Source organism: Gallus gallus, chromosome Z (assembly GCF_016699485.2).
Source record: "Gallus gallus isolate bGalGal1 chromosome Z, bGalGal1.mat.broiler.GRCg7b, whole genome shotgun sequence".
Classification (NCBI taxonomy): domain Eukaryota; kingdom Metazoa; phylum Chordata; class Aves; order Galliformes; family Phasianidae; genus Gallus; species Gallus gallus.
Genome location: NC_052572.1, coordinates 72354219 through 72379240, shown reverse-complemented (window position 1 = coordinate 72379240; position 25022 = coordinate 72354219). Strand labels below are relative to the sequence as shown.

Sequence of the window (25022 nt, the reverse complement as noted above, 5' to 3'; positions counted from 1 at the left end):
CCCCTTTCCCTCCCCCTCTGAAGTGACGCGTGCCTCCAGAGATGTAGAATTGGAATTGTTCTTCATTCTGTGCAGCACAAGGGCTGTGACTTTCCTTGCATCTTCTGAAGGGCACATAAATGCAGAGCTCCCATTGCTTGTTCCTAGGCAAGATACAAAGTCTGGTCCTTAAAAGCTGACTTTAATACTTTATCCTTTATCTTTTGACAAATATTGATTTTTAATTTTTGCATCCCAAATAAACCTCTAGTGAATAGTAACTGCAACAGACATTTACATTCAAACTCTGTTCTTCTACATCCTATCAACAACAGATAATGCCCCAACAGTGACAGAACAGCTCTGCAAAATGTCATCTGTGAGTCTACAGTGATAATGGGGTCGAAATGGAACTGTGACTGCTGTCTGAAGAGAGAAGCAGGGATGATTCAGTTCTGCAGGAAGAGGTGTAAGTTCATTCTCCCCTGCTGAAGAACGTGGAGCTCTATCTGATCACAGGGAGACTATCAATATGAATCCCGGAGGAAACAGCGGTTGTCTATTGGAGGGAGGCAGCTGAATAAAGCAAAACAGAACAACAAGCTGACAATTGTTTCAAATTCAGCTGAAACACACACTTTGTCTACTAAAAAATGCATGCTCAGAAACAGAGAAAATTACTTTGAACAAAGAAAGGGCTAAAAATGTGCTGAATATTTTTGGCTAATATCTGACTACTACTACCTTCCGTTAAAAAAACAAAACAAAAACAAAAAAAAAAAAAACAACAAAAAACATAACTGGTTAGTGACTGGGACTTAGGTAGGAGAACAGATCAGTTGAGCAAATGGCTGTGTGAACGGTGCTGCGCTCAGAGCTTTGGATATTATGACTTTGGACATACCTTTGAAAGACTGGGAGTCTTGATGTATAATGGGATGCCCCTGACCAGGAAGGCAAGAATGTTCTGGGAAGCAAGCTGGTTGAGCTGATTAACAGAGCTTTAAATGACAGTTGTCACTGGGACGTGGGAAGAGGATGTGCATCTAAGTAACAGAGAAGAACCAGGCAACACTGTCACTGTAGAAAGCAGCAGGGGAAAACCTCAGATTTGTCCCAGAGGAACTTTGGAGGGATCCTCCAAGAAGGTAAGACAACTGACAGCCCAGCTGAAGTGCCTTGACATGGAGGAGATGGAAGCCAAAGTGCAATCAGTAACTAGGACCTAACTGCTATCACAGAAAAATGATGGGACAAGTCACACAGATGAAATACTATGATTGAAGGCCACAAGCTTTTTAGAAAGGATAGACTAGGCTGGAGGGACAGGGGAGTTACCTTCTATGTTTAAGAAATGGACAGCTTGTGAAGAGGTACTTCTGCTGGTGTTCAAGAGGCATCTGGATGAGGAGCTACGAGCTACGGTTTAGTTGTTTGTGGTAGTAATGGTAATGGGAGGACAGTTGGACGAGATGATCTTGTAGGTCCTTTCCAACCTTGTGATTCTATGATTCTATGATTCTATGAAGACAAGGGATAATGGCTTTAAATAAAAAGCAGCAAGATTTAGGCTAGATGTTAGATGTAAATTTTGCATTCAAACAGTGGTGCTGGAACAGGTTGCCCAGAGATGCCGTGGATGCTCCATCCCTGGAGTTGTCCCCATTGCATGGGGCCCTGTGCAGCCCAATCAAGTGGCTGGCAACCCTGCCCATGGCAGGGGGTTGGAACTACATTATCTTTAAGGTCCTTTCCAACCCAAGCCATTCTGTGATTCTTTGATTCCGAGTACTACAATCCAGAATGAAGCAGACCAAGTAATAAGATGGAAGTTCTGCATAATTTTATTGTACTCCAATGGAAAAGAAGTCTACTCTATAGATATTTATAGTGAAAAAGAACATCCTCATAACCATTCTAGGTAAAATTCAAATAGGGTATCATTCCATCTAAATGTAGTATTCTTCCCAATGTTTATTCCACATTTGGCATAAACTAGCACATCTAGCAATAATTTAAAATATCCTGCTAAATTCCAGCACTGACAAAAATAGGGTATTTGATTTTGTATAAAATTCAAGTTCCTCGGAGGTTTGTTTCAAGCATAATGAAGTACCATAATTGGTAAAATAATTTTCTACAACATCACTTTTGCTCAATGCCTATTGTTAATAGTTATGGAAAAGGTTCAAACTCCGATTTCAGCTCTGCAAATGCTGAATTATAATGAGTACATAACCAATTTCTCCACACGTCCATTTAAGAAAAAAAAAAAAAATCCCATTTCTTTCCTCTAACCATCTGCTGTATTTTCAAATACTCAGGCAAACGTCTACAGCAAAGAAAAGACAAGGAGGTAGAAACACTGACCTTTCTTTAATAGAAAGTTATTCTTTCTTTCAAAAGCGATTTAAAAGCTGGTGATTATTTATAACTAATTATGCATTCATACTGAAAATATATTATCTGTATTCACATACATGCATTTACTTATGCAAATAAAACGATTAATGTATTATTAATTTACCAAATATTTTAAGTTGCTCTGTTCCACTAACACACAAGGGAAAAGACTTGTCTTAATATGCTTTAAATCATTTTTATAAGCTCTCTGATAGACATCTTTACTGAGGGTTAGTCTTATATTCAATCCCAGACAACTTGGTTGTAGTACTCATACAGCAGGTAAATTCCTACTTTCAGCTCAGATGTACGAGCTTAAATATGTTACCTGTCCTTACAGACACAGCAGGCCCCAGCGTGGCATATGGTTTGTTACAACTATTGAGGTTTTTAATTATTGCTTATATGGGCAGAGAGAGCATTTCAAAGCTACTTCCAGCTGAGCGTCTGCTGCCTCTTACAGCCATGACAGAAGATGTGCAATATGGAGGCAAGCACAGACCCAGATCAAGTGGGATGTATGCAACACCCTCAGCTGTAATTGTACTGCAAGCACTGCAGGCATATAGGTACAGCAATTTTTCTGCTGTTTAGCAACAAAAAAAACCTTCTTACACAGAAAAGTGATTGGCTCCAAATAGGTCTAAAGAAAACTTCTGTGCACCTTAGGACAGTAAAACAAAGCAGTCGTCCTGGGATTTACTCTGCAAACAAGCCAAACTGTTGGGATAACACCAAGCCTTAGTGATGTGTGTCAAGCTCTGTGTCAGCTATACTTTAAATTACAAGCAACTATAGCCTAAGCCCTTTAACCAACTTCTTAAAGCACAATCCTTTCCCTCCTTTCTGCCCTTTTTAATTCTCTGCCACCTGTCCCCATCTACAATAGCAGCAGCACTCAGGACGTGAACTCAGTTTGGAGGGACTGTCAGAAGGGACACAAGGAACAAACTCATTAGCTGCAGGCACATGGAACCTCCTAAAGCACGTTATACAGTAGGGAGATGAGAACAGTTTGCTTTTTTTGCACTTGAACAGAAGAATTTGGGAAGGAAAGGGCATGAGTGAGACATGACATGTTCGCATTATCATTGCTCGCAGGGCACTGAGCTGGAGAAGAAGTGTTTGGGGGATGATGTTCACTGGAACTGGTTGCCCAAGGAGGTTGTGGATGCCCCATCCCTGGAGGCATTCAAGGCCAGGCTGGATGTGGCTCTGGGCAGCCTGGTCTGGTGGTTGGTGACCCTGCACATAGCAGGGGGTTGAAACTCGATGATCATTGTGGTCCTTTTCAACCCAGGCCATTCTATGATTTTCTATGACCAAGTATGGGAAGATGTGCGTGATTGTGGGGTAGCAAACAGGAGTCAGCCACTACTGCCGAAAGTCAGGAGAGCTCTAAAACTGAAAAGCTTGAAAGACATTACCGCAGAAATCAGTCGTGATGCAGATTTTAACACAAAACAAAGGAATCCTTTTCTTGAAATGGCATAGAAAAAGCCACATCTATTCATCAACTGAGTGAAAGGTTCTGAAAAGGCACAACATAGGGTATGGTTTACATCCTTGTGATACCAGAATATGCAAACAAATTCAATTCTGTAGAGAAACAGTAGCACATGACCACAGCAAATTACATCTTTTATAGCTTTGAAGCAGAAACAAATACATAATTTATGTTCGTTTGAGTATATAGGCATAATAAACACAAACCTCAAGAGAAAATCATGAACTGCTACCCTTTTCTAAAAGTTCAGCATTTAATTACATTTCAAAACAAGCAGGAAGGTTGTGGAAAACAATGCATCACGAACAGTCTTTTATCTAAAACTGCAGCTGAGGAGGAAATCCATGGCCTAAAAATAGCTTTTCTCAGTTTTGGAGTCAGTTGAAAAGTTCTGCATTTATTTGAAGAAAAATTTATCAACAAATAATTACTTCGTAATCCGGTAACACCATCTTCCAGAACATTAATGTTTGCCCTGCACACCTCTCAACTGTCAATTTGAAAGCTTTCTAAACATAAGGGTTTCCTTATGTTCTTGATTTGAAAGATTTCTAGCTTTACCTATTTTTTTTTTAATAGTCTGCGTCTTACAGACTACTTACAGACAATGAAAACACACAGTTTTAATAATACCCACCTTTGCAGATTTTTTACATGTGCTCAAAAGGCTGCTATCCACATCACAGGTTCCCCAAGCACGACACAAGAGGCAAACAGAAGGCAGATTTCATTTTGGTAGCAGTATTCAGAAGTACAAAGTGGATAAGAACAAAGAAGCAAACATTAGAAGTAAACGCATTCCTTTCTTCTGAATCAATATCTTGTTAGACTGCTGGTTTTGATTCATTAACCTTTTGGTAAGTGGAAAAATGAAACAGATTGACCATTACAGCAAAAAATAAAACCGCAAATTAAACTCATTCTAATGAAATTGCTCACAAAGTGTGCTGCTTCATCAAGCACAACTTCCATCAAGTTTGGACTATAGAGTACCCATTTCTTTAAAGTAATGTGTTTAGAGGTGAACTCCAAATCCAAAACACCTGAAAAGAAAACTCCTAAACTCCTACTGCCCTTATTTTTTTCTAATGCGTATGTGTTTAAGGCCAGACAAGTTCCACCAAAAAGAAAAAAGCAAGCAAATTATGGCAGTTTGTGTTCAATAGATTCAAGCAAGTCTTCATATTAAAACTTCATATTAAAACTTGTGTTGCATCACTTTGTTATAGATGTGACAAGATATACAGAAATCTTAAATAAAATGTCTGGAGGTTTGCAGTGAATCATTTTTCATTTCTTCAGCAACTGCTGCACAGTGATTGATCCAGTGCAGTGCAACAAGGGAAACTAGCAATTAAAGGCTTCCATGAATCCAGATCTACAAATCCTGCTAACTACAGGAGTAAAATTAGCAGAAATCAAGGAATCAACAAAACTGAAAAGTGAGATGTGCAGAACTTGCCCTTTGCTGAAAGACATGAAAAATCTGAATTCAGAGATTGTATGCATAATGCAGGATTATAACTCAATTAAGACAACTGTTTCTCTGATCTTGCAATTCTAAGGCATTTTGCAGATGTCAGTGAGACCCGGAGTGTAAAACAAGTCTCCCTCTGTTCTCTGTAACATAAGCTCACATTTATTTGAAAGTTACACTTAGACTTCTCTGTATGAAAACAGTCTGTGCAATGTAGGTCAAAAGATATGCTCTTGTTCTAAATGAGTTTAAAACAAGGGGAACCAAATTAACATATACGATGTTAAATATGAATATCTTACCTATACGTAAATATGGTGTTAACAATAAATCCTAACTGCTAATCTTGTTTCATTTATAGATGCTCAGACCCAAGAGCATGGGGGAAAGGGATTCCCAGCTATGTCGGCCCAGAACTAGAGGCAGTGTCACGCTAGAGGCAGTTGTACAAGTCCTGATTCCACACAAGCATAGAGATTTCTGCACTGTGCTTCTCCTGCAGGAATAAACACACCCTTCCTCTGCCCCAAGAGTTCATCCGCAAGACCATTCATCACTTGCGACTGTTTTGCTTCAGATGTGTCAAAACTAATTCAGGTTTACTGATATTAGAAGCAAATAGAGAACTTACATAGAACAGAAGAGGGCAAGGTTATACAAATTTCACTAGCAGAGCCAGACAAATTAAACTGTTAATCCGTGGCTACACAAAAGGTCACTGTTAGCTTAGGGTAAACCAGAACTTCTTAGCTTATCTCTGACCTGGTTTTGACCTCTCTTGTTAATTGGAGAAGTGTTTTCAGTTAATGAATTGGTGAGCTGTGTTTACATCTCCCACTGTCGTAGTTTTTTTCACTTCCTTTTGAAAAATTAGACGCAAAATAGCTTTCCCTAGTCAAAAACTAATTAGTACGCAGTTATCTCCATGTTGTTACCTTGAGGGGAATAGACAGTAAAGACAAACAGTAAGCAATTCCACCTGTTTCGTGATGGAGGCATTCACGAAGAATGGAACTTTAAAACCTTTATTTCACTTTTTTTATTATTATTTTTTTCTCCAGATCATAAAACATTAATTTACAAATCTTGTAAAAATACTCAATTTTTCTGCTTCTAGCAATACTCGTTAGAAGGAACACTGACATCACTGGTAAAAGAGAAGACCTAGTCAAAGAGCACACAGAAACTTAATGGGTTTTCAAACATGTTAGTAGGTTGTACCCCAGAATAACCGTTTGTCATTGCATCATACTTCTAAATGGGCTTTCCACACAGGGACACTTGTTTAACTCCTTTACTGTCCTAACAGCTATTTGCAAGGGTATGGATATGATGTATATTGATGGCCCGAAGCATAAAATGTCCCTCTTGTCACTTTCTGCAGAAGAGAAACTTTAGTTTTAGCACCTGAGTTATAATTCAAAAAATGATCTCTCTACATTCACTTTATTGTTTTGTTTGTTGTTGTTGTTGTTTGACCAGAAGAGTTCAGGTTCAGATAAAAATATATGTGGACTTAATTTAAACAACTAAGTTTAAGAGACAGACTAAACCTGGCAGCCTTGCAAAATACACATACATTTTAAAAAGGGACAAAATATAAATCTCATCATTGAAAAGAACTATCCAAGAAACATGACTTATGCTCAGTGTCCTAAACAACATAAGGAATTAATGTTTGAAAAACTTCAAAAATTAGATTCTGAAATTAAAGTAACTGAAATTCCATATACTTCTAAATTCTGAAGTCTTCCCAGTCCATTATATTGACATTCTGGTTTGTGATCAAACTTCTTCAAAATAAATGTAACCAGTACTATCAAGGATCACATTATTCATCCAAGAGATAACATAACTCTAAACCAAGCTCCAAATTTTCATCTTTTTTTTGCTAAAGGAAATGAGAGTGATCTTCAATCATCTGAACAAAGGCATAAAAAACCTTGTCCATTACTGTTCATCTTATTGGAGGTAAACTCTTGACTATGTAGGACCTCGAAGTTGCTTTGTGACGGTATGTGCAACTCCTTGGATTAAAATCAGATCCATATTCATTGGTTAGCCATAAACAAACCTCACTTTGTACGGTTTTCCTATATTTTTACATTATTTAACAAAAGTTCCATTCTTCTAAGTTTGCGCTTGTTCTTTGGCATTGGCTTGTCATATAAGCCATTTTTGAGAAGATGCTCCTTGCTGTGATGGATCTGGGCTCCATGCTGAAGCTGGAAAGAGCACAAAGCTTGAAGTGGACGTAGTATAATCTGCAGAAAAAAATGGAAGAGAGAGAGAAGGAAGAGATGAAAAAAAAACAATCTTTTCAGTCTTCTAGTCAGCTGTCTTGGAAACATCATTTGTTCAAGGTTAGATTAACTACAAGCTTGCTGGAACCACTGGAACCACAGAGAACATCTGTCAACAAGGGGAAAAAAAGCCACACATCCACCTACCTGCTACGGTTCCTTACTCCTTCCTTCTACACACAGACTCCCACCTTCAGTTCCAGACACATTCTTCAAGTTAAGTTTTAACTTGAGCCTACCAACTGACTACAATCATTGCTGTGACTCAGCCAAATAGTAATAATAATAAAAAAAAACTGCTTGTGATTGCATGAAAATAACTCGAAGCAGATTTTTAGAAAGAAAGAAGTCTCATGATCAAGGTAGCTGGACTGCTGTACTGGGGACTAGGCTGCATCCCTGCTTCTCTTTAGCGATACTATGCAGGATTAATGAAGCAACTTAAAGCCAGTTTAACTCAAATGGTTACTAATGGTTACTACTGTCTGTTCTTCATTTTCTGATTGTCTGGGTCTATGTTCCTCACTACTTTTAGGTCTGTTTCAAAGAGGCTTATTAAATTGATATTATTAATATCAGCCAAAGAAGAACATTATCTCTTTCATCACAGACTAGTGTGATTGAAGCTTGCAAGGAAAAGGCTAATGTCCAATTAGCTTCCTCTGACCTAGGATAAACTTTAACTGAAGCACTGCTACGACCCAAATTCTTCAAATGACACCTAAGTGATGTGAGCAGGAAGACACAAGCCAGTGGGTTGCATTCCATGCCTGCAGAAGTGCAGGAGGTCAGTAGGATAGGCTTACAAAAACATTTCTCTCCAAGCTAGCTGTAACATCTGTAGTCTGCAAGCTAGCTTTTGCAAAGGAAAACTTACTATTTTCCATGAACTAAAATAATTAATTGTCTACCTCAAAACTGATCAGCTATTATTTTGTTGGGGTTTTTTTTTTTTTTTTTTGAGAGCTACAGATCACCTTGCTGCTCTTTGACTTCAGAAGATCATATTTACCTATTTATAAAGATCATCATTTTTAGACTTCAGTAAATATTTTGAGACTAACTACTACTAACTTAAACTTCTTAGAGTCTACCACCAGTAATTCTCAAAGACTTTTATCAGCTCAGTAATTTTAAACTCAGATCTTAACTGAACAAGATAACTATAAACTTAGCGATAGTTAAGTACTTGAATATCCTAATTAAGAAGAACAGAAACTTACTGAAGCCAATTTGCAAATTTTCCTAAGTTTCTCACATCTTGGAAGTAGTTTTTCCTTTTTTAAAAAATTATATTAAAAATGCTTTAATAATTTTCAAGAGCTTCCAACTGATAGTATCTGAAATAACACTACTCTCCGCTGTCAGGCTATGTAGAGACTGGTGAAAATACTTGAATGAGAAATCAGATGTGAAAATTGAACGTGACAAATTTGGATTGGATCTCAAATGATGTAAATAAACTTTTAAAGGTATACATACACATACAAACACACATAAAATGTCTTGTAGGATGTATGATTTAAGATAAATAACCTGGCCTGACTTTACTTAAGTTTATCTACTGTTCAAAAGAAGCAGAATAAAGTCAAACACACAAAACCTTCTAGGTCCAGGTCAAAACTTCCAAATGTTGCCTACCATGCCATTGAATACCAATGAATGGCTGATCAACGAAATAACCAACATGCTTTTTTGACTCCAAGAAAACTAAAGATCAATGTGATTATAGGTTATAATCTTTCCCAAGTTTAGTAACATTTTCTGCTCCCACAGAATGCTAATCACACTACAGAGAAAATATAACTTCAGTAACATGAGAGTACAGTATGTAAATTCCACATATTACAACAGAACATACAGTAAGCTAACACTGCACATAAAGTACATCTAAATGCAATAGTGTTAAGAAATAGCCCCCAAAAATCTGTTATAAAAAACCAATCCAACATTACATTTGTGCAAATCATAGTACATATAAATGGTAAACAATTTATAATTGTGTGTTTTGAAGTTTTGCAACAAGAAATGTCAAAAGCACAGGAGGAGGTAACTATCACAGTGCATCTATGCACCATGTACACATACAACATACACCACAGTATTCCTGTTTTGGACCAAATCTTTGATTTTGACATCTCTAAAGGTTTTTATTCTACATTGTGGACTGCATAACATATACTTGGTGGTTTATCAACCAATTTCTTAATAAATGCGTGGATTAAGAGAATTTGAGTATTTCTCCTCAAGACATTTCAAACTGCAGGAAGATATCTGCAAGGAAGTAGCATAAGAAGACAGCATGTAATGAGAAAGAAAAATGAGACAGAAGAAAAAACGAACTGGATGAAACTGAGACTGCTGAGTTAAAAATGTGTAAAAGCTTCAAGGGAGAAATAGTGAATTAAAAAGTCAAATAAAAAAGAGGGAAGAAGAAAGGGAGATTGACTAGCAACTACAAGAAAAACAGAACTCAAATCAAGAGAAAAACAAAACTGAAAACCACACAGCACAAAAGGAAAGTTTGATAAAAAGTATCCCTAAGACAGCACAGTGAAAACCTGTAAAAGTTGAATTGCGTCAGGAAAGCAGTAGATAAAGAAAGAAAAGAAAAAGGAAAGGGAAAAAAGCAGAAAAAAAAAGGAACTGCGGATATGGGTTGGGAATGTAACAGTTATTATCAATGAGCAATCTACTATTCCAAATACAAAATGGAGCATGACCACAGGCAAAACTTGTCTGTAAAACAAATTCTGCATTCGTCCATGATGAATATTCCAGCACTAAATACATTTTGTTACAGGCAATGATCAGACAACCACTGGTATTTTTAACATCACTAAGGAAAGATTTTTATCTGTGAGCTCTACCCAGGAAAAGACAATCCTTTGTGGCCAAAGAGCCAATCTAATTCTATCATGGGACAAGACAAAAATACTATACTGTCATTTAAAGTTCTGAAAACAAAACTGTCAAAGCAATCAAGACGAGTAAATGTAATAAGTTACCTCAGCAATCTGACAGCTATGTTGAACACAGCATAGGAAAACTAAATAGACTTTTGAGAGTTACAAGAGTAATAGGAAACTCAAAATACAAAAGTTCACAAATAATTAAAAAAAAAAAATTTTTTTTAGTTTGCTGTGTAACAAAACTGCCAAATGCAATTTCTTATGATTTGCATAGTCAAATGTTGTATTAATAGCTAAGTAATTTTGCTGCCATTCTACTATTCACAACAGAAAAACTCAAGTATTTGAAATCAGTTACATACCTCTTGTATACTCTTATTTTTTTCCATGATAGTGAGAGCAACAGCTGCACACTCAAGTGTAGAGAGACAGTTGTTTGTTGGCTGCGTACGAATTACATATTGACTCGAAATGTTGGTTTTTAACTGCACCTGAAAAACAGCAAACTCTACTAAAATGAACTGGTCAGTGTATCAAACATATTTCTTAGCTTTTTGAAGTTTTGCCTCCCAGTAGCCAATGACCTTATAATTTGTTAAGTATACAGCCTGCAAGTCACCATCTGAGACAAGAACTGCATATTCATTATTGCACAAACACATAAAGAAAACACAAGTGCATGTCAGAGACAGACGGAATGAAACAGAGGCTGTACAACATGCTTAAGTTGTTTTTCTTCTGTGCTTTTCATAAGCAAAAAAAAACCCAGAAAATAAATTAATTTTAGCAACCAATTTCACTTGCCATGTACATTCTATGACAAAAATAAAACAAAATTATTCACACTTTAGTTTTTTTGTTTGTTTATTGCACACTCTAACACAGAAGTGATTCCATACAGAACCCAATACACACACATCATACTATAAAATAACTGTAATAACTACCGCTATTTCCCCTGGTTAAAAATCGACATTTTCTGAAAGACTTAAGTTAGAGGTTTATTCATACAATTCATTAGATCACTGGTTAGAGCAATTTGCTTATTTCTATCATGTTTGAAATTGATTTATTGGCTCTGCATCAAGCAATAACCACTCTGTACTACCTCATAACTTAAAGGTATATCAGAAGAAGAAACTTAATTCAACCAATTGTCTATTTCATTAGCTACAAAAGCTTTTACTGCATTTCTAAACAGCCATAAATTTTTGAGTTTCTTTCAAAATAAAATATAGCATGGTGCAACAAACCCTAATGAGTTACTATTAAGTTCAAATCAATTCATTTTCCCTTTCTGAATCTCTAATAAACTACTGTTTATTTTTCCATCTTCTATGGAAAATGCATTACTTTTTTCCCTGGCTATCACGATATTGCTCCCATTTTCCATGCCAGAGGTTTTCCACTATTACTTGCTTTATTCAGACTCTTCCCTCTTCTTTTTGCAGTGTATCATTTTCCTTCATCTCTGTCACACATAATTACCCCACCTTAAAAGTTCGAGATCTCATTTATGAAAGCAAACCTCCCAGCTAGAGGGGAACCTTGAGCAGATTAGATCAAATTCTAATACTTTCCCTGGCCTCAATTTAATGGGAATTAATAATAAAAATAAAAAAAAATACAAGAGCAAGGCCATTCTGAAAAGGCAAAATAAACCAGCTATAAAAGCTTAATATACTAAAAAATAAGGAAAAGAGAAAAATGTAATTTTGAGATAAAATGTCCAGACTTTTTTGCCAAAGGAAACTGCCTTGTCATTTTCTTTTATTTTTTTTTTTTCTTTTTAATGCTTTTCTTCTTATTGGATAGGACAAAATTGAAGGGTAAAAACTATGCATGCATCAGAATGTTTTTAAAGTATCTAGTATGGATTATTTAGTTTGGAGAGGTCATTTTCAGAGGTACATACTCGCCTCTATCAACTACTTCCTGCAACTTGTTATAGCACTAAAAAGCGAAAGAGGAGAAACAGATTTAGAATAGAAAATGTAGACTTTGGATCACAGTGTATACAATGAAGAGTGAACAAAAATGAAATGAGTATTTTCATATTTTCATCTGTCATTCCTCAAGGTTCACTTTATGCTTACATTCCCTTTCTGCGATCATGTAAGGATGTCCAGAAAATCTAGTTAATTGCAATTATACACAGATCTGTGCTAACAGGAGCTTTTAGTTCCTTGGAACTTCTTATAATGCTATCAAAACAAAACCGCAGTGTAACTCCAACACAATCCCTGCTGTCCCACAACTAGCCTGATCAGCGGGACAGATACCTACCCCCGTTTTCTCACCATCTGACAATCACTGTCTACTGAGTTTCTCCACAGAGACTTCATCACCCACCTGAAGGTGCACTGGTTTCCCCTTCCTCAGACACAGACAACAGTGCCTTAAGGCATCTTTTATTCTTTTCTGTGTAGGAGCTGTCTGGAAAACCTTCTATCTGCTAGTTTCTATATTTCACTGCTTAAGGGTCATGCAGAATATCTTTTAAGTCATAAGTATTCCAGAGAGAGGAAAATTATTCATGACTGCAAAACAACTTTTACTGAAGAAACGCTGCCTTCACTCTGCCTTACACTCTGAAGTCCAAAACTCTGTAAAGTACAGAATTCAAACAGCTGACACTGTATAAAAGGGCAAATTTGTACTTCTAAGAGCAAGAGAAACCAAATTCATTCTTCTTTCTTGGGGATAATGAGAGGATGGATCAAGTGGTTACCATCCTCAGACATGGCTGGGAGGGAGATAACACTACCCTTCTCAGACAGCAGGCCTTATCCTTTACTTGCCTTCTGAGGAGCTAAATTAATGGTCTCCAAGGTCCCTTCAGGAAGTTCTCCAGTATCTATACAGATTACTTCTTTGTCTGTAATGTGTGTATCTCAAATCCAGCTGAACAAACTTATTTATCAGGTAAGGAAACAGTGTAAATGAAATCAGATTGTCTACCCCAGTACTAAAATTCAAAATCTCAGAATGGGTGTACATAAGCAATATACTTAAGCACATTTCAGAAAGAGAATCATAGTATTTTATAATCATTTCACTACAAAATGCTGAAGATATAGTGATTTTTTTTTTTTTTTTTTTACATAGTCAAAATAATTTGCAAACCATATGCATGCTTTGGAATGTTTTCACTTATTGACAAAATACACCAATGTCAGGTTGAAAAAGCAGCAATCCATTTAACACTGCTCATCACAATAAATAGCACAAGTCGGAAGATGGAGATATCTCAACCAATTCAAATTAGAGAGAGGAATTAAGGTAAACTGAAAGGAACAACTCACTGGAATTTAGCCAGAACACTGAAATTAGGGTATCTGTACAACACATACAACAAAGTCGTCTATGTGTAAGTCAAGACCGAGGGTTTCCAGAAACCTGCATGCTAGCAGTTCTCACATCTTATTACACTGACTTGCTGAACACAGGATTCCGTGCCAACACACTGCTCTCTAGTGTCTCTGAGCATTTGCAGAGCATTTGCATCACAATAGAAACAGTGGTCCTTCACAATTTCTTAGGTGCTGGGTTTTTCTTCAGGGCCCTCTCTGGAGATGCAATGGACACAATATTCTAGTGGTCCAGCTCAGCTGTTGAGAACTGAGGAAAGCAAAGACTGGCCTTGATATGGTCAAATACTTACTGATGGAAATTTTCCAGAATTCAGTCAGTTAAGGCAGGCAAGCAAACTCTGCTCTTATTTTAAACAGCAGGACTGGAAGTCTTGCAGAAAGCTTGAGTGTTATCCTCAGTCTCCTCCTTAATGTTGATTTCCTTATCTTTTCACCTTTTCAGTGCCAGTTTCTTCATCAGTATTTTTACTGGCTTTATTCTCTAAAGAGAATCCAGCATTATGCACAATTATATTTGGAAAAAGTGCATCCCAAAGAACAAAGAAAAGCAATAAGGTTACTACATCCATCTCTGAGAGCACTCTTTCAACAGCTCTTGGTTGCCTCTGTTACTTTCTGCAATTAGACCATAGGTGCATCCAATTACGAAGAGGAACAAAATATCCTTCTGCAGCTTCAATGGAAATCCTAGCACTTGTTCTAAAGTCCCCTCCACCTTAACTTGTGTTGACAGAAATCTTAAAATGTAGGTTTCTGTTTCAGAATTGATTTGCTCAGCTCAAAGAGAAGGATCGAAGAAAGGGCCATCAGTCATACTTTTTAACTTAGGCAGTGGCTACAACTCACACATGCTGTAACTCCAATTATCTTCCAGAAAAAAATACCATAAGCCTTATTTTTTTTTAAAAAAAAAAAAAAGGAACTAAAAGAGCACAAAATAGCAGAAAGACCGAAAAAAAAAAACCTGCTGCTTTTGTCTTTATTCCAGAAACTAAGAAAAATAGCTTTTAAGGTGCTGGAAAGGAACAGCACTGTGTGCTACTTCACAAATATACCCCAACAGGAAACAGAAATGGGCATGGGAAAGATCCCTCCCTCACCATACAGTTGGCAAGTACCTTGTGCCTGCAAGCCAGTACAAACTGTGTTCTATATATTAAAGCACGGAAAACTGAAGCAATTAAATAAAGTTGCCTTCGTGACAGAGAAAATAGCCTGAGCAAAGTTAGCCTCAGTATGCCACTGAAATTTAGATCAGGAATATAAATAAGTTATTTCATTCAAAATCTTGGCTTTAATTTAAAGTGACATCTTAAGAGCACTGTTTTCAAGAACTGCCATGAAACTGTCACAAATGGATAGCCTGAAAAAGTAAATGGATGTCACCAAAAAACAAAACAAAATGAACCAAACAAAATGAAACAAACAAAAAAAAAAAACCTCTGCCTACTCTGCATGTTTTTTAATTGAATACTTAAGTGTATCTGTGACATTGCTGTGTGTGTTCCATGTACCATTTGCTGCAGCAAGTCACAGATCGTATTGTGACTTTCAGGCATGCCTTAAGAAAGCAGTTTGTTCCATTTCGATGAGACAGCAAGGTATTTTCCATGGTTTCTTGCATATTTCACAATGACCACCCAAAATCACTCTTTGCGTACCCCACAAACCTTCGTCTCAGCAATTTGTGACTTCTATCACTACAAGGCTAGGGACATCTCACTGCTACTGTGACTAGAAATGTGATAAACGTAATATTCCCTCTTTGCTAGAGAAGCAGAACAGCTTCTGCAGGGCAGCACAATGTGTCTACAAAACATTCCAAACTACTTTCTTGCTTTCTTCCTGAACTGCAATCCCAATTCAGTCTCCCACACGTCAAACACAGAAACGTTCTTAAAGCCCTACATAAAGTACCTGTATAAGAGCAGCACCCTGAATTTCTTTCCAAGGTCATTAAATATATAGCTAAAAGATGAAAATGCATTTTATTTCTATGCACTTTCAAAAATGCCCTTATTTTGCTCCTGCAACCAAAACAATTTACAAAAAGAACTGTTATTACAGCAAGCACTGCACAGTGAAGATAGTTCATAGAATTACAGAATCACCAAGGTTGGAACATAGAATCATTGAATCACCAAGGTTGGAAAAGACCCACAGGATCATCCAGTCCAACCATTCACCCATCACCAATTGTTCTCACCAAACCATGTCCCTCAACACAACGTCCAAACGTTCCTTGAACACTTCCAGTGTCGGTGACTCCACCACCTCCCTGGACAGCCCATTCCAGTACCTGACCACTCTTTCAGAGTAGCAGTATTTCCTAACGTCCAGCCTGAACCTTCCCTGGTGCAGTTGAAGCCATAGTTGGTCCAAAACAAGTCAGTAGAGCTACTCATTGAATTACCTAATACGCACCATCTGCATATAACCCTAGAAAGACACCTCCTTGTTCGCTGACTATGTTTTAATGAGGAAAATTATGTTTGTACAGAATACTCCTGTAGTGTGTCTTACTTTCACTTTTAGATAAAGTTGACATCAAGAAAGGAAGTTAATCTGCAAGAGGATCATGCCCTTCACAGACAGATATTCTTATATTACATCACTACAGAAAATTTTGAAGCAAAAAAATATAAATTTTCCAAAAAAGCCCCACAACTGTATTTATCATCTGTCTCCACACCATCCCCTCAAAACTGATGTGCTCCTACAGCCATTTGTTCAATAGCAAGTCAACATCCAAGACCCGGACAAGGAAGCAGTGAATCTACAGAGAAACACTGCCTTTGAAAAATCAGAATATCAGAATAAATCAGAAATCAGAATAAATTCAAAGTTCTTATGACCTTGAAAGATAACATCATGCAATTCACCTTTAAAAATGGTGGTAAATAAAACCAAAGCAGGAATGCAATATTGAAAACAAACAACAAAAAAGAAACCCTTACAGAAACCATAAATTATCTGTAGAAGCCTAATTTCCCATGTAGCACAATATCCAGTTTGCAATTTGTTGGGGTTTTTTTAAGACTCTATTACTCTATAAACAAACAGGAATCTTCTAGTTATTAGATAGTTTAAAGGTTTGTGTGCTAAATGCACTCAAAAGTTAAAAAAAAAAAGAGATGTTGAAGTAGATATACAATTGTTTCAAATTTATCTGAGATTTAATTCATAACTATATTTATCATCTTTACATATTATTACATATGAAGTTAAGGTATTACAAAGCACAACTTTCTTGCAGAAGAAAAAGGTAATTCAAAATATTTAGTACCACATCTGTTTTGAGCAATTTCAACAACTACCAGTTTCTTATGATAAATAAATATGGAATCATAGGTGATTTTAAGGCGAACACAGTAAGTGTTCTCTACCAGGAATCTGTCACTGCAGGTTTCAAATAAAAATTTGAGCATCTTCTCAGAAAACATAAGAGAAATCCACCGTTTAGCACTTGTCACACATTAGAATTATCAAATAAAACTGACTCATCTTCAGACTAACAGAGAAGCCTGCAAATTTTAGTAGTTGGGAAGTATCACCAAAGTCTACATGCATGTATCCTGCATCTCTGAAAGAAAAGACCTTGGGCTACATGTCAGGGAATACCCTGAGCTCATCAAACCACAGTGCCAATTTAGGCAGGTCACCTTCCTTTTCTGGCCACCAAGTTCTCAATAGATAAAAAAGAGGGAAGGGATGGTGGAGGATCTGAAGACAAAAGCGTAACAGCAAGTTCTGCTACTGAAGATGAGTAGTACTTCCTTCCTCCTTTGTATGCATCAATGTGTGTGTGTGTGACATGTTGTTTAAAAACCTATTAGAATAGCAAGGAGAGAAAAAGTGAGAAGTAATTATTTTAATCTTGTGGATAAAAGAAATCAGGGTTCCCTTTATTCTTTTCTCTGTATTTCTTGTATGAATAGATACAAGTATGAATATTTGAAAACACTAAAATAATAATGAAAAGTTATTATTATAATAAAATACAGGAGCAGCTTCAAAAGTAATGCCTCCTGTTCTATTACGCTGGCCCATGACATCAGAGTCAAATGTTGGTGGGTATGGCAGTAGAGGTTGAACCTTTCCACAAATATCCCATTACATGTTGTTGTTGTCTGACAGATGGCAGCAGGTGGGCAGTCTGAAAGAACGGTGTATGACATAGAATTGTGTATGGAGCAAAGGTGTGGAACTGAATTCCTCCGTGTGGAAAAAATGGCACTCACTGACATTCACTGATGCTTGCTTAACATTTATGGGGACCAAACAGTGGATGTGAGCACAGTGAGGCAGTGGGTGGTGTGTTTCAGCACTAGCAATAGGGATGAGAAAGACAACCATGCAGATTTTTATGAGCTTGGTATGCAGGCTCTTGCCCATCTCTGGCAAAAAAATGCATAGTTAATTACTGTGACTACACTGAAAAAGTAGTTTTTTGTAGCTGAGAATCTGCTCTGTCAAATAGCTTTATTGTGCTCTTTGTATTTATTGTAGTTTCCATGGAAATAAATAGGAAGCACTACTTTTGGAACAATCTGTGCACTATAGACTTCAGTTAACACAGGTAACTGAAATGAAGACCTAGTGCACACAAGGTGAAGTTCTAATTTAATGGTACCTCAAATTTCTGTAATGTCAGGTAACGTGAGGTTGACTCAAATGGCTAACACAGAATTCAGAGCTAACAGAGAAACTGTAAAGAAAGGAAAGGCCTCACAGCTCAGACAAAATAAAAGATAGGAATGACCTAGTAGTATTTAGACTATACTTTCTACAAAAAATTGAAATATCATCTGGTTTTGGTCTAATCTTCTGAAACTGCTGTTTTTAGGTAAGCCAAAGAAATGATGCAATTATTATGTTAAAATAATTATATTTTAATACAAGTTTTACTGGGCACTTCATAAGATACCTCTGCATTTTCAGTTAGTTTCCATTCATTGCAGTTTTGTACTTAAGAGCAAGGAAAGATACAGAAATTACTTTTGGTAATACCTCTCTTGCTCTGCTTACATTTCAAAAACTAATGTCAGGCAACAGATCTATGTTTTATGCAGCACTATTCTTTTAATAATTAATACAACAGGAAAGCACAGCAAGTAAATTTAGCCAGTGAGCAGAGAACCGATCTAGAGAATGGGGTCATGAAATGAAGAAAGAAAATTTAATTACATAAATTGCCACAGCCATTTAACTTTAATTACCTGTAAATATCAGAAAATTGAAAAGGGAAATTAAATACCTTAGCGTCATAAAGTAGCACTAATGCAATGGCATTGTTCTTTGGAATCTACTAATTACTTCTGCTTTTTCCGGTTTCTTTTCTTCCTATTAAATGTACATAGTCCTCTCATGGAAGTGGAAAAGTAATCCCAAGAAGCCTGTGAGAACTTTAGTGGTGCACAAGGGAGTGTGTAAAGAAAGACTAAGAGAAGAAAATCACATTTTTTTTTTCTTGTTTTTGAAAGAAAGCTCAGTCAAAACAAAAAGCACTTCTAGTTCCTTTTCCACAAAGTGCTCATGTCCCATGAGAATTTCAGCATCTGCACAATGGTGCAAAGCTTGCAACTGCTTCTTAGTTTTCCAACAGCAGAATGTTCATATTTGTAGACAGGAAATACAAGCAAAGAGTTTAACAACATTTATGAAAGAAATGGCAGAGAAATAAATTAAAAGCAAAGCTTCTGCCCACAATTCAAGAGTGACAGTGGCATACACGACTGACGTCTGGCAAATTACTGAGACCTTTCAGTCATAAAGGAAATGTCACCATATTGAGGCAATAAATACATACTTACGAACAGAAAAATGTCAAAGCGGACAAATGTAATTCAAATTAACCTAAATGTCAGACGGACAGGCACCTGTTGATTACTCATATCTCCACCTGCCTGAAGTCTTGAGTCGAGGTAATTCTCCATCCTTGCTCACTGACCTCAGTCCTCTCAGAAAGCAGTTTCAGTCTACCCTTGCATAGAACTCTTTCTTCCTTAGAAGCCAAGATATTCATTTAATGTTTAAGTTGTGATGAGATACTAACTAAAACATATCAACATTCAAACATATCAGAATATGTAACAGATTTCTTTCTCTGTCACCGAAGTCATCCAAAGTCATTATAAAATATGACATCTCAGTGCTCTCAGTCCTTTCACCCCCCATTTTGTATTGGCAATGGAGGTTGCCTCAACACAGGTGCAAAATCTTGCACTTGGATTAAATATTCCCGTGCCCTCAAAACAAACAAACAAACAAAAAAAGCAGTGGGATTGGAAACAGACGATCCTTAAGCTCTCTTCTATCTTAAGGCATTCTATGATTCTATTACCATTTGCCTCAAAAAAACACTTCCTATCAAAAAGTGCACACCTTCAGCCATTACAGTTCATAAGTCAACTCTTTCAAGGCTATACCCATCATTACTGGAAAAACAACAGAATGAAGTTCAGTTTCTTCTCAACTACGCATGCTGCCAATTTTGCACTGACGATTACAACACCACTGCAAACAGAAGTGCAGGCCAGAGCCCCTGATGTCAACTAAAATTCCATGCCCTACACCAGCTGACATTTTATCCTACCTACTACACACTTCACATTAAACCAGATGGCTTTTTTTTTTTATTTTATGTCTAGCATTTAATATCTCCTTGCATTTCCATCAGCTTCACCAAGCAAGCAACTCCAGCAACAACTGCTGCTGAATGAACTGCTGCAGATGAATGCCCAAAGAACTGGTTTTCTTCCTTCCTTCCTTTCTTTCTTCTGCTCTTCCTATCTTCCTCTCTTCCTTCCTTCATTTCCTTCTTTCCTTCCTCCCTTTCTTTTTCAAAAGAGTAAATGTTTTGTGCCAGCTTGTTAGAAGAAAGGTTTCTCACCTTGTTCTTCCCATTGTCAGAGCAGTGCCTCCGGCTCTGAGTGTTGGTGCGGCACTCAGGAAGGTTCTGACAATAATCTGAGCAACCTTTCACTGATTTACAGAAAAATGAGAATGCTCTCCAAAGTGTCTGTGGACCTATGCTCACCCAGCAGAGGCTGCACAGAAACTATGAAGTCCATCTAGCAAATGCAGTTCACTATGGACAGAGTGAAGATTTTATGTGAAAAACAAGGTAAATTGCCTATAAATTCTTACAGCTGACCTTGATGTGAGAGACACTGTGAAAGTCAAAACCCTGTAAACTTAGGCAGCAGTTTGTGTTCACAACTGAACAAGCATATTAAAAGATCATCAGTAATTAATGGGGAAGAAATAGAAATGCTCGAATGCTGCGTAAATACTTTATCACAGTTTTCCAAACTGTAAGAAAATGGCGCTGTTTCTCCAAAGCTGAGAATAAGAAGCATAGAATGGCCTGGGTTGAAAAGGACCACAACGATCATCGAGTTTCAATCCCCCTGCTATGTGCAGGGTCGCCAACCATCACACCAGGCTGCCCAGAGCCACATCCAGCCTGGCCTTGAATGCCTCCAGGGATGGGGCATCCACAACCTCCTTGGGCAACCTGTTCTAGTGTGTCACCACCCTCTGGGCAAAAAACTTCCTCCTAATATCCAACCTAAACCGCCCATGTCTCAGTTTAAGACCATTCCCCTTTGTCCTATCACTACAGTAAGTACTACAATACACTACAATAAGGAGTTTCCCTTTCTTGTCAAGGGGAACTTGCAGTTCTGTTTCACTGACTGCAGTTTAAGACTGCGTATCACTTTGATGATTCAAATCCCTTGGGCCATTTTAAAAGACAATATGTGAACTGTGAAGTGGCATCAGTGCCTCTTATTCACCAATTTATGAGGTCAAAGATCACAACTTTCTGTCATAAGGAACACCTCAGGTAATACCTTCCTTTCTTTTCAAGACAGTGAAGTTTTTTGAAGACTTTTTGAAGTACTGTGGTAGCATAAATAACGAGCAGATGATATTATTTAGAAACTGAAGCATACTTTGCAGACTGTGCCCATCTAACTCACAGAGTAAGTACTATACAAAAAGGCCAAACTGAACAAACTGCTCTGTTGGTCTTCATTTAAAACAATTGTTTCCCCGGAAAAAAATGCAGCTTCTTGAAAATTTTAATAGTTTTAAGGCTACAAAATCATAAGGCACCTTCTACCGCAGTATTCCTAGGGCTTTGTATAAATATTTGCACCTGAAAATAATAATTAAAAGAAAAAAAAAAGAAAATCTATCTATTGGTAGGTCAGTTTTAGGTCAGTTCTTTCTACTTCATTTTATAGTTCATTTCAAGACCATAAAGTTGTGTTACATCAAAAACTTAATTCAGCTGGAAAAATTAGGGGAATTGAGTTGATGAGAATGTTTAATTACTTTCGAAGAATTCAGCTAGGGTGCTTGAACTAACAGACCATAACGTGTTGAAAGGCAACATAAAAACCTTGGTGGTTTTTTTTGTTGTTGTTGTTTAAATGAGTTGGAAGCACTTAAGCAAAACAGCATCTCCAGCAACAGAGCATCCCTAAACTCATCTTCTTTCCAGCCGTAAAAATAGAGCTAGAAACTCGGTCTTCCTTGAGAGAAACCTGCTGACTGCTTTGCATACACAGCACTGATGATACAGAACAACCTATCTTAAAGGTAAAACATCATGCCATATAGCTTGCCACCTCCACCACTTGTCTCTTCAGATCCTTTGTCACCCTGGTTGCCTGGAACAGTGACATAAACTCAGGAAGGCACTGTCTCATATCACTCATGGGGAAGGGGCAACATGATGCTTCCCATGCATTTCTGAGCTTATGGGAGTCCCCACAAGTTAAGGTGATGGACCAGAGATGAATACCTAGAACCTATGTGTCACGGGCAACAGGGCAGAACTTGGCGCGAGAAGGTTCCCTGTGCTGGGCACAGCTGTTTACAGACAGCTCCACAGGTCCTGCTTTGAGGCCATGGCACGGTGACCATGACCATCACTACAAGCAGACCAGGACAACTTAGTAAATCTGGGGAGTATAGCCAACAGACATTGCTGGAGTACGAGTGAATGCTCAGTGCAAAAGGGAATCAGAAGCTAGGGGTGCTGAAGCTGTGTGGCAACCTGTGAAATTACAGAAGGGAGGTTCTGTTGCCCCTGAAAGAGAGCTCTGTAATGACAATGAAGATGCTGGGAAACCAGGGCAGGAAGGATGCCAATGACAACATCAGAAAGCAGAGTCCTGGGGACTGTGGGCCTCTGACACTGTAAGAGCTTTCCTCTGCAGGAGAAAAAATCACCAGCTGATGGAGGGATATCACAGAATCACGGAACATCCTGAGTTGGCAGGGATCCACACAGATCATTGAGTCCAACTCCTGGCTTCTCAAAGAACTGCCCAAAATTCAAACCCAAAGTCTGAGAGCAGTGGCCAACTGCTTCTTGAATTCTGTCAGTCTTGGTTGAGCAGTGGATGTCAGAATTAATTTTCAAATGCTTCATTTTACTTTAAAGGAAGCTACAAGTGTAGCTTCTATGTGGAGCAATCCTACTGCTCCCACAAAGGAGCCACCTCCCTGGAGTGCCAAAGTGTGGAAGCTGTAGTTGTAGATATTCAACCATCTATAATATTACAGATGTGCCTTTTGTAGATACACAGGGTGGATGTTGTTGAAATACTAAACTCTGTCCTGGTGCACAGCAATACTGTGCAGAGACTGCAGTGTATACAGATGTCAAAACTATTGTGATCCTTTCACGTTTGGTGTTGCACAGGAGCAAGAGGTGGACCTTCACTGAATGCATGTACACATTGCTACCAAGTCCACTCCTGTTACCCACTGGGAGGGTACAATTTACAACGTGTATTAAAGTTGTGATGATGCTAAAAGAGTTGTGCCATACGTATCTGCTCCAGCTGGACCTGCAGTGGACCTACTACTAAATCTACCAGTCAAGCACACAACACCTCTGGACCAACCACAGCAGTTTATAGCCAACCCTGGCTCTGCCCAACCCCTCACTAAGTGCTTAGCTGCAATGAGGGTGTAGTGTGCAGAAGAAAATTGTGGAGAGACTCCCCTAAGTCTGTTTGACTTCTTTCTGATACTAGAGTCACAAATTAGAAATGTGCTGACAATAAATTAAATTGAAATTAACTTGAATGTTTTCCTAGCTTCCAACAACTCACAGATTTCACAGGCTTGAGTAATTTCCTGGCATTGAAAGATTTAACACTTTATGGTTTTTTCTTCCACTATTTCTTCCACTATGGTTTTTTCTTCCACTGCAATGTCCAATTGCATTCTGATCTTCCAAACCATATAAAATAACAGCAAAGAATTCCATATCTTTGTAAAATGTGTGAAGAACTATCATTTCTTCATCAGAATTTCTGAGTTCCTGTTGTTTTTTGTGTTTTCACATTGGCTTTTTGTTCATATATTAGCAGAGATGGTCACTAGTTGGTGCATATAGAATCACAGAATCACCAAGGTTGGAAAAGACCCACAGGATCATCCAGTCCAACCATGCACCCATCACCAATGGTTCTCACTAAACCATGTCCCTCAACACAACGTCCAAATGTTCCTTGAACACCTCCACGATTGTTCCAGGCTCCAGAAGCTCCACCTCTCTGGGCAGCCCATTCCAGTGCCTGACCACCCTTTCAGAGAAGTAGTATTTACAAATGTCCAGCCCAAACCTTCCCTGGTGCAGCTTGAAGCCACTCCCTCTAGTCCTATCACTAGTCACATGAGAGAAGAGGCTGACCCCCAGCTCACTACAACCTCCCTTCAGGTAGTTATAGAGAGCAATAAGGTCTCCCCTGAGCCTCCTCTTCTCCAGACTGAACAATCCCAGCTCCTTCAGCTGCTCTTCATAAGGCCTGTGCTCCAGACCCCTCACCAGCTTTGTTGCCCTCCTCTGGACACGCTCCGGGGCCTCAATGTCTTTCTTACAGTGAGGGGCCCAAAACTGGACACAGTACTCGAGGTGCGGCCTCACCAGTGCTGAGTACAGGGGGACAATTACTTCCCTGTTCCTGCTGGCCACACTATTTCTGATACAAGCCAGGATGCTATTGGCCTTCTTGGCCACCTGGGCACATTGCTGGC

The 25022-nt window shown here is 38.0% G+C and overlaps 1 protein-coding gene across 3 annotated transcripts in view; it reads right to left on the bottom strand.

Annotated features, from left to right (window-relative positions):
* Positions 1-4123: 4123 nt before the first annotated feature.
* The window catches only part of DTWD2 (DTW domain containing 2), a 74863-nt gene continuing 53964 nt past the window's right edge, over positions 4124-25022 (bottom strand). For 2 of the 3 annotated variants that reach the window (XM_040655598.2, XM_046905428.1), the window contains 2 exons: positions 10944-11072; positions 6378-7630 (listed from right to left, as the gene is read on the bottom strand). In XM_040655598.2, coding sequence (XP_040511532.1) covers positions 7460-7630; positions 10944-11072 — 300 coding nt within the window. In that variant the 3' untranslated portion in view covers positions 6378-7459. 3 annotated transcript variants of the gene reach the window in all.